Here is a 14,685-nt window from a genome sequence, read left to right as displayed (position 1 = left end):
GTAATAGCATCCTATTAAAACGAAGGAGAAGTCTAACAAATTAAATCTACTTAAATACATAAAGTGGCAGAAAGATGCCAAATATTGGGCATATTGGAATTTCCTTAGATTAACTTTTTATTATTTATTGCTCTGAGTGCGAAGACTTTAATTAGTTAAGTAGCTCAATTAATACAGCTCTGACAGGAAACTAGTGTGGTAATGCTGTGGTAAATTAAAACTGAATAATTAAAGGTAAAATAAACAAAACAAGCTACAGTTCTGGTGCAAGATGATGTAACCAACAGGGTGTGTTTCTTTTATAAATAATCATAAAAATTATTGTAGTTATATAAATTAAAGTCAGATTTAACATTTCATAGTTAATCTATCATTTTATAATATTTCAAAATATAAAACAGGCTCGAAATAATTACTGCATAAAATGTCAGGTTTCTCCTGCGTCTGATTGAGCTTCACATAAAGTCAAATATCAAGAGTAACATGAATAGTGCTGCTATTGTTGGCACTGTCATTAGGCCCTGACAATGAAGGGGGAAAAATATTTCTCTGCTGGTACTTCACTTGTGAAGGATTAAAAGGAACTACAGTGCCAGCTGATAACAGACAGGAAATATACCCGTATCAGATGGGATCTTCCTCGGTACTCTTGCACTGACCTTTTCCATCTTTGTCATTCCACTCTCACGGGAACTTTATATGTGTGTCACACTACGCTTAGGAGAGTGGGGTCATTTGTTTTGAACCAAAAACAATAAATAAACAAAAAATAAAGTATGTGCTCTCTGAATCGCGTGTCCTTGCTAGATCTGCATTAACATGAATTCTATTGTCTGTATTAGGCTGCATGTCATGAGATGTAACATCGGTGTCCTGCAAAAAACACAGAACCATATGTTTTTTTGTTTCTTTATAAATTATCTTCAGAAATTCATTTTCAGCCTCACTCATAGGCAGTGTTGTTCTACTGCTTGTTTGCTTATATCTTAGCAGGGCCAAAGAGCTGAGATTAACGAACTGGTTTTTGCAGGACACGGCGTGGGTAAATAGTGTTTTTACCTTATAGAGGCGGATGGCAGATTCATGCCTCTGGTTGGTGGCATGTAGCCTCAGTTTATCCACGCTATTGCTGTAGTAGTCACAGGCATTGCACTTGAGGTGCACAGGGTTGCCAATCGCCACACATTTTAATCTCCACTGGTTGGCCTTGCCACCCTCTTTGATGTGAGCCACCAGCTGGTGCTTCTGCATGTGCTTGTCTGTCTTGCAGTGCAGCTGAAAGTTGGCCTTAAGCTGAGTGTTGTAGCTGCAGAGCTTGCACTGGTAGACATCGCCGACCACGCAGCGCCACTCCTCTTCGGCCAAAGAGCGCTCGGCATTGACGTGGGCGTTGAGAGCCTCCAGGCTGTCTGTGGAGTAGCAGTTGCATACTGCGCACTGGTAGAGGCGCAGCGAGGGGTCGTTGATAGGTGGCGACAAGGAGGACAGAGAGGGATCTGATGAGGACATGCCCCCGATTCCAGCTGAGGAAACCAGGGACAGGTCGTCTGCCATCAGCTGACCGCTTGTAAGACGCAACTCTGCTGATAGGTCATTATTCACTAAGGATAAAATTAGAGAAAATCTAGGTTAGACTGTTGGAAAGGAGTTGAGATGGAAGTGTAAAAGGTAAAACCTCAAAAAAGGATTAAATACTTGAAAGCACACAATGATAACATGTCAGACAGGAGGCAGGCAGCAAGCACAGCAAGAGGAATGTTAAAAACAAAGTAATGTGACAAAAAGCCAACGCTATAGTAAAAATGAAAGCTTGGAATGCATATGGAGCGATAAAGGATAGAGGTACAAAAAAAGGGGAAACGATTTTTTTTTGTATTAAATGAAATTAAGTGTGGAAAGCGAAGTGAGTCTTTGCAGGCCTCTTTCACACAAAAGGATTTGATAAAATAAAGCCTTGCAGAGGACTAGGGCTCCTTACAAAGTCTTGTCTATAAAAAACCTTAATAGGATTGAATCAGGATCAATTACAATCATCCTTTTCAACTTGCTAACTCGCTCATCAGGTAGCTTTAATTACTGGTCTCAGCTGTGGTGGGACAACGGCTGCAGGGCTCCAGTCTTTTCTCACATACGCACAGATTTTTGAAAAGCTGATCAATGCTTTACACAGTTTTTTTTTCCTAAAAAAGGCCATTCATACAAATGTAATTAACACTTTCGTTTGATCCCTTCATTGTCCCTTTATGTATGGTACCAAAGCTCATACTGTGTTTTTAAGTGTATAGAGGTATTAACAATTACACATCATTTAAATCTTTTCTACATAATTCATTCAGATGGCCAAATGTGTGTGATATGTGTGGGTGTGCACTGGATTAAAAAAGCACACGGACACAAGATAATGTGAAAGTATCACACTGTTTGTCATTTAGAAGGTGCATATAAGTGTCTATCTGGGTATCTATCTATACACACAGACACATATATATATTAAAAACCTATCTATGTATGCAATGGACAGCTGTGCTCACTATAGGGAGCTGTCTGTTATCACTGTAATTCACTGAGAGTACATCTGCTAGCTGGGCTGTGACCTCCACACTAGAGGAGGGAGTGGGTGTGCAACACTGCGGGGTCATTGTTAAATCTCTCTCACTCCTACGGGAATCCGCTTCCTACTGTGTGCGAGTGTGTGTCTGTGTACATGTGTGCTAATGTGTGTGTTCTCTCCAGGGTGAGCAAAGGTGGGGTGGGGTGTGTATGGTGGGGGATTAAGCTGACTTAAGAAAATTACAAATGAAAGATTAAGAATAATTCTCATGTGGCATCTCATAATCATTTTTTAATCAGTGAGAGCGGTCAAAGAAAGGAGACAATGACAGAGGGACAATATGAGAGCAGAGATAAGAGCCAAAGAGAAAGAAAAGGGGGGCAAGGGAATGGGGCCAAGGCTAAAGATGGGAGCAGAAAAAAGGAAGGTGAGAAGGTGTAAAAAAGATAAATAAAAAAAATCAACAGAAAGAAGAAAATGCAGAGAGATAAAAAAAAAAAACCTAGATAGCATCAGATATATGAGATAAAACAGAATAACTGGCCCAGTGATAAATGAGCAGAAGTGAACTGAAAGAATAAGCTTGAGGCCAAAAATTCAAAACAGGAACTTTCTCACATCATAAGCAGAAATATCCTTTTCCCTGCCATTTCCCATCTCTTTTTTTTGTTTTGCTTTGTTTCAAATTTAGTACCACTCACCTAGACCAGATCCGAGAGCGGCAGCGGTTGCAGGATCTAGCTGAAAGGGGTTGATCATCATCTGAGCGTCTGGGCCACTGCTGCTGGCTGGGTTCTCCAGTTTTACACCCGCAAGGCCCATGTTTTGAGCCAGGTAGTACTGGTAAAGCTCTGCCTCAGCTGGAGCCAGGCCCAGATGGAGGCTGTGTTGAATCTGCTTCATGTTCTGCTGCAGCAGCATCATGTTGTGCATGTGCTTCTCGCTGGTCATGTGGATTCGCAAGTTTCGTGCCACATTGGTCTCGTAGTCGCAAACCTGTTAGAAGAAAAGTGGAACAATATAAGTGTATTAGGAAGTCTAACTCTGCCAGCGTGATTGTTATCAGCAAAGCACTTTTTTCCCACTTAGAATTTCATGAAAACAACAGCTAACAACAAAACAGGACATGAAAGCATTTTATTACCATGGTTATGGTGATGAAGACTAGAATGTATAAGAAATTCCATTTTAAATTTGAAGGTCAGACGATGTGGCCAAGAAAAATAATAGACACAGTGACGCATAGGGAAATAACCGCCTCATTGTGCGGGCAGTGCAACAAGGAAGTTGGTATGTTGCTGCCACGGCGCTACAATGATGCTCTGTTTGTTTCATTACCTCACAGCGCCAAGTGGGCTTCTGTTTGGGCTTGGATGGTGAGGGTGCCCCACAACCTCCACCAAGGCTTGCACTGGGCACAGGGTTGGCATGGTTGTGGTTGTACTGTGCTTCACTTCCACCATTCTGGAGTGTTTGCACGTTGTTTAGATGCTTGTCTGACTGCATGTGGATGCTTAGGTTGCCTTTGGTGGTGGTTGAGTAGTTGCATACCTATAAGAGAAACAAACATTGGGAATTAATATTAATAATAGTAATGATGTATGATAAACATTAAATACATCAATGACAAATAATAGTTGTTTTTTGATTTGTTGTTCAGCACTATAATTCAAAATGTATCCTTAAAGCTACAATGTATGTTGAAGAAAAGAGAAAATAACATCCAACTGCCTCTTTTCCCTTTTTAATTCCAAACTTTTTGGAATTTTGGGTAAATCAAAAATAAAATATAATATTATATTATAATCCACGCAAAAAACAAAAACAAACCATAAGCGAAACGCTCCTTATTTGACAATTTCACAAAATTAAAAAAAAAGAGGGAAATGGAACTCCACAGACATGAAACATAAGATGGACAGACCTCACAACGGAAAGGCTTGTATCCACAGGTATAGCTTTCTCCTCTGGCTAAACGAGGGTGAGCCTGTCCTGTGCGGCAGTACACACACGATCCACCTGACTCTGGATGTTTCTCCTTCATGTGAGCGTCCAGTGTCTGCTGGTACTTGTAGTGCCAGTTACACTTGGGACACTTCAGCGTCTTGCAGGAGTTCCTTGAATGCATCATTGTCATATGCCCTCCCAGAGATCGTGAGGATCCCAAGACCGTGTCACACTTGGGGCACTCTACTCCGCTACCTGGTGACCCTTCACCAGGGCCTGGGGTTCCAGGAGTCCCTGGAGTTCCAGGTGTACTTGGGTTTCCTGTGTGTTGATGCAGAGGTCCAGGACTCTCATCATCTCTGCGCAACGTCATCATGTCAAGGGGGTTTGAGGATGGTGATAAGCCATCCCGTCCTGCCAGGCCTTCATTGGTTGAGTCACTGCTGCTCTCCCGCTCTCTGGCAGCTGCCAGGGCAGTGGACAAACGGCTCTTCTCCATCTCCAGCTTCTCACTAACAGGTAAGGAGGAAAGGGAAGTGGATGCAGGGCCTTTACTGTCATTATTCAACTTTAGCACACTGTTGGAAAGGGGGGAAATACTTTGGTTTAAGAGAGGGAAATCTTTGCTACTGGTGCTGTCGGCCCGCTGGCCTGTCATCGTCATGACCTGTTCCTCCTCCTCTTCTGCCTCCATATCCGCTCCACCACCACTGGAATAAGCATCCTCATCCTGCTCTGGACTTTCTCCTCCCACCGTACCGGGCTCCCGCTTAATGGGCGGGTACTGGCTCAGATCTGGCCCATTGGGTTGCAAAGTGCAAGTGTCCCTAATGTGGCCTTTGCGGTCACGATCAGAGTTCCGCCCTTCCAGGCTGCCACCAGTGGTAGCAGCAGCAGAACTCCCGCTGGGGGTTCTGTGGGCACCAGCCCCTCCCCCGAGGTTTGGGTTGGTCTCAGCCTTTGGCATGCTTTGGGATCTGGGGGTTTGGTCAGTAGAGGAGCTGCTGGCACTGCCCTTTAGGAAGGCAAAACCTGCCTGAAGGGAATCTGCATTCTCCCCACTACTGTGGAAAGCATTCCACAAGCCGCGGAGCCCCGTGTCTGGCCCTAGGAAGTTGGCAGGTGAGGGAAAGTGGGGTAGCACAGAGTTTGGGGTTTTTTTTGGTTCCAGAAAGCTTATAAGAGGTTCTTTGTCCTTGCCGATGCCCTGAATGATGGCAGAGATGTGCTTGTTGCTCAGCAGCTTCTGCTCCTGCTCATTCAGGGTCATGCGGTGGTCATGGACAGCATGTGTCACGAAGGAACGGCTGTAGCCAAAAGACAACTTGCACAGGAAACACATCAGTACAGGCTTCCGCCGCCCATCCGCCACACAGCCCTCAAACTTGGACAAGTCCACATTGTTGGGGACATCTTTGGACACACAGGAGTTTTTGGCTGCACCATCCGCCTTTAGATAGTCTTTGTCGGTCTTATGGCGGAGGTCATACACACGGAAACTGTGCAACACAGGACCAGCGCCTGCCAGCCCTCCAGCTGAGGTATTTGGGAAGGAGGGGTGGTCAGCCGCTAGGGATTTACTCCCAAAGGGTGAGGCAATGTGGAAGGTGTTTATGATCTGGGGGTAGAAGGACATGGGTGCAGCGGGCTGCTCCAACCGTTCCCCCCCTGGGCTCAGGCCACTTTGACCACTGCTGACCTGGGTATTCGGGAAGGTCTGGGGGGACAGCAGGCCCCTGAATTGGAGAGCCCCAGAGAGCTCCCCCTGGTTGCCACGCTGCTCTTTGGAGTCCTCCAGGATGAAGGCAGAGCCATCGGGCTGGTAGATGATCTCGCCGCACAGGTTCTCCACATCACTATCCTCTTCCATCTCCATCTCGCTGTTCATTTCCCCCACTTCTGCAGCACCCACCTCACGGTCTCCTTCATCCTCGCTCTCGTCCCCTATCATCCCTTCAACCTCCTCACCCTCCTCATGACCTCCAGTGGTAGGCAGGCGGGCATTGGGGCAGTGGTGCTCCATGTATTTTTGTAAACTGGAGAAGGAATTAGAACATTCGTTGCAGGGGATCTCCTTTGCCGGTGCCACGGGGGATGTGGCAGGGGCAGAACAGTCCGAACCCAAAGCTGCTCCTCCTCCTCCTCCTGGTAAAGTTCCGGTAACACTCCCTTTGTTACCGGTAGTAAAGCTTTCTCTTCGACTCTGCTCAGTTACAGGGTCGGTGGTTGCACTGACAGTGGTGGGGGTAGTAGTGGACCTCAGCGGACTCACAACGGATTCTCCAAGGCCATTCTCTGGCTCTCCAATGGCAGCAGGTGACGATTGGTTGTTGTTGGCATTGGTGCTGTTGGCGACACTGGTCTCCATGGCGATGACGGAGTTGTCCTCAGCAGCCGCATCCAGCCTCTGGCCACCATGTTCCTGCTGCCGTGATGACACCATAGGGGGAGAGTCACAAGTTGCCATGACGACCACTACATAGGGATCTCATCTCATCCAGCCCAACAGGGACCTGAGTTGGAGAACGACAGAAATCAAGAAAGAACATCAGAGATTTACCAAATACTATTCAACAGTAGACTTAATAGGCAATTTCCAAATCACTGGTAACTCCTTTAAAAGTCAATTTAAGACATGACTTAAACCAAGTGCTAAATATGTGATGGATTTCTCTAAAGGTTTTTAAATTAACCCATTTTAACAAAATTCAGAGCTTTTGAGTTTTCTACAACAAAATAACCAAGAACAACTTTAAGTCCCACTGATGAAAACACCTCCTATATGGCAGTCTAGTACAAACCATATATACTATACTGTTCAAATGGCACTCCAAAAATCCAATATTAAGTGGATTTATGAACAAAGCAGCTGCACAGCAGTTGGCAGCTGGAAAGTTTAAAGAAATAACCTGATCATCTGATTAGTGGACTCTTCTGTGTTTAAAGATTATTTCTTCATATGGCCATGAACTGGCCTTGGATTCGTTCTTTCTCTTTTACTTTCTTAAAACCACATATGTGAGCACAACAACTAACAAACAGAGGTAATGACCCATCAAGTTAGCGTGTTGCATTATGAGAAATAATGTGAATTATAGAGGTTCTTAGTCATTGGAAAATAAGTCTTGGCATACTCTTACAAATCCGGAGTTTCTAATTGGGCAGCAACTATTAAGCTAGTAATGCCCTGAAATTATGTGGTAGGCTTTGTTTGGACAGTAGAACCAAGAGTGTGTCTGTGCCATGAGGAATGGTGGAGCACTGTATAGCACTGTAAGAAAAATCAAGAATTTAAAAAATATAATCTTCACTTGTCATTTAATGCAACACGGAGAAAAAAACAGCGATAGTAAGAGAAAAAAAAGCAGAACAAGCTTCCAAGAGGAATGGTGTTTAGAATTCCAGTGAGATGTTATCAATCCTGGGTGGCTGCCCATCTCTCAACCCCTCACTACCTAAAACCTTTGGTGTTTCACAACAAGGCACAAATTCGAGGGCTCCAACAAACCCCCACACAATGCCGAGAAAGCCTCTTAATCCCACAAACACCCATAACATGCCACAGTCGCTTCATTTTGTAATCACAGGCATAATTTGTTATCACCTGAGGAGAAATAGAAGAACAAACTGAGAGAAAAAACATAAAGGGGAGAAAAGGAAAACCACTGCAGCTTAAAGGAACCTACTTTGTTGCTCAGCTAAATGCAACAAATGGGAACTAGTTGTGGATGCCAGTGTCTTTTCACTTGATACAGTACCAGGTCTTTTCAGATGCTTGCGTGTAAATGAGCTAGCATTAAAAGAAAGCTTTGAAGAGCCATGTTAACCTTTAACCCAATCCACCTGCTGTTTAATTCTCCCTCTATTTTCCTACACTGCCTCTCCCTAACAATAAAGCTACAAAGCAATTAGAGGATTAATCCGCAACAATCCAGGGCTAAACAAAGCCAGTGGGAGGGACAGTAAAAGCGTGAGGAATGAAATCAAACATGTGTGTGAGTGCGGTTGTGGTTGCATGTGTGTGCACGCGCTATAATCAGGTCTAATCTGACATATCCCAGAGATGATTCCATGGGGACTAGTGATAGATTAAAAGAGAGAAATGATGTTTTCTCTCTCTGCCTCTCACTTTGTATCTCTCTATTTGTGAGATTAAAGAAGAAAAAAAATTCACAAGGAGCAGAAAATGAATTTTCAGTGCTTATCAGTTCAGCGTGAATGTGGCAAGAGGATGGAGGTAGATGTGTGGCATGTGCATGACAAAATCATCTCCCAGCACAAGAGTTTGCACTAAAAGTTTCAGAGCAAACTTAAAAATATATATATTTTCAAGGTTTCTTGCAAGATGCTAACAATTTATCTCTCTTGAAAAACCTACATGAGATACTTATGAATGTTTAATTACAAAAACCCTGCAAAAAACATAATGTGTGTTTTTTGTTTGGGATGTTTCGCTGAAGACACCAATCTTGGAGATGATCATCAGCTAAATTAGCTACAACCAAGCAAGGAGATAAAACTGACCAAATGTCTGTCATGCCACAAGAACTCAAGCTATTTACACTCACACTGAGTCATTTTCTCCCCCAACTTTTGTGTTAATTTTAGACATAGCCGAGCTACTTATGTGACGGAATAATAAAACAAAATTGAGCTGGCAGGACGGAAACAATTATATACAAATAATGGCTTTAATACATCCACTTAAATGACAGCTTATCCCGCTTTCTACCATCCATTATTATCACATATTGCCAAAACAGCACACTGTGCATGTTCCTGCAGTTAAACACATACACTCTTGTGTTAACCGTAATTGAGGGCAAAGCTGTTCAGAAGTAGCGGGTTTGAGAGTAAATGTGACACATACGGCAGGATTTACTACTTGTCAGTGGTGTCATTTCGTTGGTGACTTACCCCCTTTGAATTGTAGCTCGGACATAAAACACTGCAGTTTATGAATTATGCATCTCCTTAAGTATGGAATTATGTCTTATGGATAAGCACTTGGCACTGGCATAGGTGAAAAGGTTAGCAGCTGTTTACATGTGTACTGCCTGCCAACAATAACATAACTGTCCATTTTTTAATGGTAGTGATTCTAATTGATCCCATTAATTTTGCCACCTACAGAAAACTGACAAAGAAGACTGCTGCTTAATGCACTTAGAGCGAAATAAGCGCAAGTTGTTTGCTTGGCAGTAGTGTGGTGGGAAAGAAAGTGAACGTAGTGTTTGCGACTGCACTAACCCCTGAGTATTGGTGTCTCTCAATAATTTGGCCTCGTGTGGGGACTCAAAAGAGGAGCTGCTTTCAAAACAGTGGATGCCTGATCTTTAGTGAAATGCTAACGTCTTGGCTTTTAATTTATCCTGCAAGCGCTTGTGAAAAGGCAATATGATGCAAGACAGTCTGGTGTAAGCATTTGAAGTCTTCCTGATCCCTTCAGCATGTGTTAATTTAGCATAGCTGGACAGAGAAGTAATGAGATGTCTGGTCTAACTGTCAAGGGAATCCAATATTTTCCTCTTGTACCTCTCTAAGCTTAAAGTAACATTTTGAATGCCAAAACCTTCACAGCCCGAGGATCTATATAATAACTCGTGATCACTCTCTGTCCTCGCTCCTTTTTTGTTTTGCTCCACTCCCAAGGTTTCACACCTTTCACGGCAGCAGTGCCCGCTTCTGCTTTTTCATTCTTTCTTTCTTTTTCTTTTTTTAAAGGCATATCATATTACTACTAGCTAAGAAACATTCCTCTTTCTGTCCCCCACTGGCTTCCTCTGCACTGCTAACCAACCAGACTACTTTCATTTGTGCATCTGTGACAGAGCGATACGCAGATACACGGGAAAGAGAGAAAACAGTGTTAAAGCCCAGGTTTTTCCAGAGTGCAGAAACAGTTCCCTTCTTTTAACGGAAGAACAAAAGAGATGGCCTGAGCTGCTCCTTCCTCTGTTTTTTTAATTAAGCATGTCCCCTTGCTTTCACACGTATGCACACGGACACAGACACACACCCACACACAAATACACCCACGTACGCTAAGGTAATTAAAGTGGCAGATCAGATCCAGTGAGAGGCAAATAATAGCCCAGGAATGCCTGCTTTGGACACCGCTAGGTCTGATGGGTGAAAGGGGCTAAGAGACTCCTCGGCCTATTGTTTTTCTCCCCCTCCCCTTGGCTCTCTCTCCCCTACCCCTTCCAGCTGCTTTCAGTAGCTCCCTGAGAGGCAGAGAGGCACTATGAACCAAAGGACTTCTGGAAAAACAAACAATTTCTATCACACTTGAGTGATAATAAACTCAAGTTTAGTGCTTCTAGTTAAAGAAGTTTCAATGGGGAGATTATGAGTATCAATGTAGTGTACATATACGAAAAGTTGCAATAAATCAGCTGATATTAGTAGAAGTGTTACAACATGTCCACAGTTCAGACCGGAGGCCCTCGGGTGCTGGTGATGTCACAGTCTCCTCCTGTTTTTGTCCTCCTGTCAGAGTATCAGGCATTAACCGGAGCTGCTGCCTGTTCAATGACAAACCTGTAATTGTAATGTCGCCACACTGCCGTCTTTGTTTACACAGGGATCTGCTAGGTTCAAATTCTTCATCACTAAGTGTCTGACATTTTAATGCAGTGGCAGACAGTGCTGTTAATACTGTGGTGGCTATTTACAGCATTTGTAAACACTGAAATTAGACAGACCTGTGCTTTATGATGTGGCCATCCAAGTTCTAAAATGGAGCTTTTTCTCTCTTTTTGTCAGGCTGTTTGGGGGCACATCTGAGCGGGGCCTGATGACTGTCGAATTGAAATTCACGCTTATTCTTTAAGACAATCCCACCGACAAAGTCAGGAGACAGCATGAGACTATTGCTAGGTATCCATTCCTTGAGGTCTTCTAGAAGGTCGTCGCTCTCCCCCGGCATGTGGCCCCTCGGTCCAACACCAAATCTTCAATCAAATGTCACCAAGCGTTAGCCAAAGACAAAGGGGAAAGACGCTGTGAAAGCCCCTGCATCCATCTCCCACTGTCAGTGCCATGAATAGGCCTACTCTGGTCTAATTAGACCTGTTTATTTGTTGCCATGCAGAAACGGAGGGATGGAAAACGAAGTGGATGAAGGAGGAGGGGAATTATCTCCTTCCTCACAATAGAAGAGTGGCCTCGGCAGCCATCAAAGAGCACTGATGCACGTATGCACAAACACACTACGCACATATGCACACAATCACAGAATAGGGACTAATGCTCTCTGTTTAAAGTCTTAAAGGACACAGTGAGAAAATTGTAAAGGGATAAGCAGGCGATGGCTTCTTTTTTTTTTGGTCTCCTTTACTTCTTAACCTCACAAAGGGTTTTCATGCAGCCACTGTTTGTTGCCTGGGGGTGTAATATTAGACACTGGATGCAGTAGATCTCCCTGATGATGCCCCCCCCCTCCACTCCTCCACACCCATTCCTGTCTGCTTGTCCTCTTGCCTGTGTCTCCCTCGTGAGCAAAGGCCTTCATTACCAAAAGACACCTTATCATTATTGCAAGGCAAGGCCCAGACACCTAAAGCGCCACTCCATTTAGCACAGGAATCTTGTTCGACAAATTACCTAGTCTGCAAAAAAATGCCTTTTGGCAAATCAAAATCAAAATTACGTCTCACTTGATCAATGATCTTGGATTTGTAGGTGGAGGGAAAAAGAACAGACAAGAAGGTTTAGAGGAGGGGAAAGAAGGAGTATAACAAGGTGAAACGTAGAGGACAGAAGTGGTCTTTTTTTTGTTCTTTCGTTCTTTTTGCAGAGCAGGTATGCAGGATCTATCCCTCAGGTTGATGACAAGTAAATTGGTCTCATTGGTTGCTCAGGTAACAATACACCCAACTCCCCCTCAGGCCCTTACCTGAAATTTCATTGTTAGAGAAAACATATCTGGCTAACACTGTGAAAAAAAGAAAAGAAAAAAGAAAAACTCAAAATGAGAATTTAACAGGAAGCAAACAGCATACAGAGTGCTATGCAAAAACAAAATGTTGACCAGGTGGGAAAAATAGCAAACCCAGGGGCCGTGTTTGTCTTTTTCCTCTCTTCCAGCAAGTCACGGATGGCTTCTAAAATCTGATTTAGGGTCAGATTACACCAGCCTCTATTCTAACGTCTGTTCCTCTAGTCGCTGCTTAGAGGCAACCTCCAAAGACTTGGATTTCTCATTGATTTTCGAGCACAGTTAAATACATTTCACTTTAGAAGTTTGTGCTGCATGTGCATCCTGGGTCAGCGTGTTTATCTGCAGCCTGTTGGAGACAAGGTTTAACGGATATAAGACAACTTTGACAGGATTTTGCATTCTTACAAACAGACTTTGGGCTTACACGGTCCAGTCTAAATATATGCACAAGTCTAACACCTTTGAAGAGGCAATATTTCAAACTTAACTCAAACTGAAACATGAAAATAAACAGTCAGACACTGCTGGGTCGCAGTCACCACTTACTGCCCTTGCTAAAGATTTTTTTCCAGCATCAAAGGCGAGGCAATCTACATAGCTAATGCCTCCACTTCTTCTTTTTTCTCTCCCTTTTTGCTCAAACTCCAAACAGCAAAGACCGAGGGGAGTGAAAAAAAAGTGGGGATTTTTCTTTTTCTGGCAATCTGGAAACACTCTCTAGTTAATTAGGGTTGATTGGAAATGAACCGCACAAACAAAGGGCAGCCTATGTCCTGACTATTATCACCGTGTACACATGCGTGCACGTGCACACTGAGGTACTAAAATCACTTCAGAAGTGCACACGCTGGTAGAAGCTTCATTCTCAGGACTTCCTCTGATTTTTTTTCTGTCTGACCCCCCCCACCCCACACACACACACACACACACACACACACACACACACACACACTCCAAACTATATACACCACCCCAAAAAATCCCCCCCCCCCCCCACCCCTTCACTTGCCAGATTAAGGGAATGCACTGACGAAGAATGTGTGACGACCTCCACTGCCAAGGAGCAAAACTTCCAGCCCCTGACGCCACAAAAGGCAAGAAGGTAATTAAGTTTGAAAGAATAGAAGCACTGCCGCAAACAATGCGCTAGTGTCCATGGGGAGGGATATATGTGTGTGCGTATGGGAGGAGGCGAGGGGGGGGCATGAAAGCCATTAACATTCAGAGGCTGGGTGAGAGAGAGGAAGGAGGGCAAAGGGGAACTGAGGATGGCATTCTCCTTCTCTGTGTGCTTCACCCGGTCTTTCTCTATCACAGCACGACTTGTCTGTTCATTCTTTTTATTTATCTCTCTTTTTTTATGTTCTCTCAATCACCCTCACATCTGGTTTGGACCCCCCACCCCTTCCACACCACTCCACCCCCACACCCCCACCCTACCAAACCCCACTGCAGCAGCTCTCCAATGCTCTTTTTTGGCCCCTTCGCTGTTACTTGTTGTTGCTCCTTATGTTAGGGGTGCCCCCTACAGATAACACGCACACACAAACATATACACACACACAGACAGACAGACAGACAGACAGTGTTTTTCCTTTTGCTTTCTTAAAGTCCAGCTCCTGCTCTTGATTAGCTGTTTTGTGGGGCTAACTTTTGCATATTTAGGCTTGAGGACAGAAGTAGCCAAACCTTGTGCAGTATCCCCATCGCTAAGCACCTAAGAGCCCTCAGAACAAACTAGTTAACTTTCCAACACACTCGCACCGGCACGCAAGCAGATTTGTAGCATGGAAGCACATAAAATACACAGGGAGCTTTCATCTTTTTGCCACATCTCCAGAAAAGCAGTTTAACTCAATTAGCAAAGAATGTAATTTTATTTACAGACTTCCAAGTAATTTGTAACACGCACGCACGCACGCACGCGCGAGCACGCACACACTTGCACAGTTTACGCAAACTGTCACTGTCCCACGTGGTTGGAGCTAAGAAAGAAGTATTCATTGCTCATGCATGTGTGTCAGTCTGTGTGTATCTGAGAGCTGTGTGAGTGTGTGTGCATCTGTGTTCGGACAGTGGAAAGATCATGAGACACATTTACGTCAGATGAGTGAATCAGACAAACCACTGCTAATTTCAATGAGGGATTCTTTTGAAGAGAGAGGGAGGGTGAAAATGAGAAGTTAAAAGCCAGGAAGAGGCATACAACAATAGATTAAGAAACCAAGCGATGACGGAGCAA

The 14,685-nt window shown here is 44.0% G+C and overlaps 1 protein-coding gene across 1 annotated transcript in view; it reads right to left on the bottom strand.

Annotated features, from left to right (window-relative positions):
- The window catches only part of zfhx4 (zinc finger homeobox 4), a 79,396-nt gene that overhangs the window by 51,893 nt on the left and 12,818 nt on the right, over nt 1-14,685 (bottom strand). The window contains exons 2-5 of the mRNA XM_026179368.2: nt 4,476-7,011; nt 3,890-4,102; nt 3,253-3,547; nt 1,060-1,601 (exon numbers count right to left, since the gene is read on the bottom strand). Of these exons, the coding sequence (XP_026035153.1) occupies nt 1,060-1,601; nt 3,253-3,547; nt 3,890-4,102; nt 4,476-6,965 (3,540 nt within the window). The 5' untranslated portion in view covers nt 6,966-7,011. The remainder of the gene's footprint in view (nt 1-1,059; nt 1,602-3,252; nt 3,548-3,889; nt 4,103-4,475; nt 7,012-14,685) is intronic.

Source organism: Astatotilapia calliptera, chromosome 9, assembly GCF_964374335.1.
Source record: "Astatotilapia calliptera chromosome 9, fAstCal68.1, whole genome shotgun sequence".
Classification (NCBI taxonomy): Eukaryota; Metazoa; Chordata; class Actinopteri; order Cichliformes; family Cichlidae; genus Astatotilapia; species Astatotilapia calliptera.
This window is presented reverse-complemented; position numbering and strand designations above follow the sequence as displayed.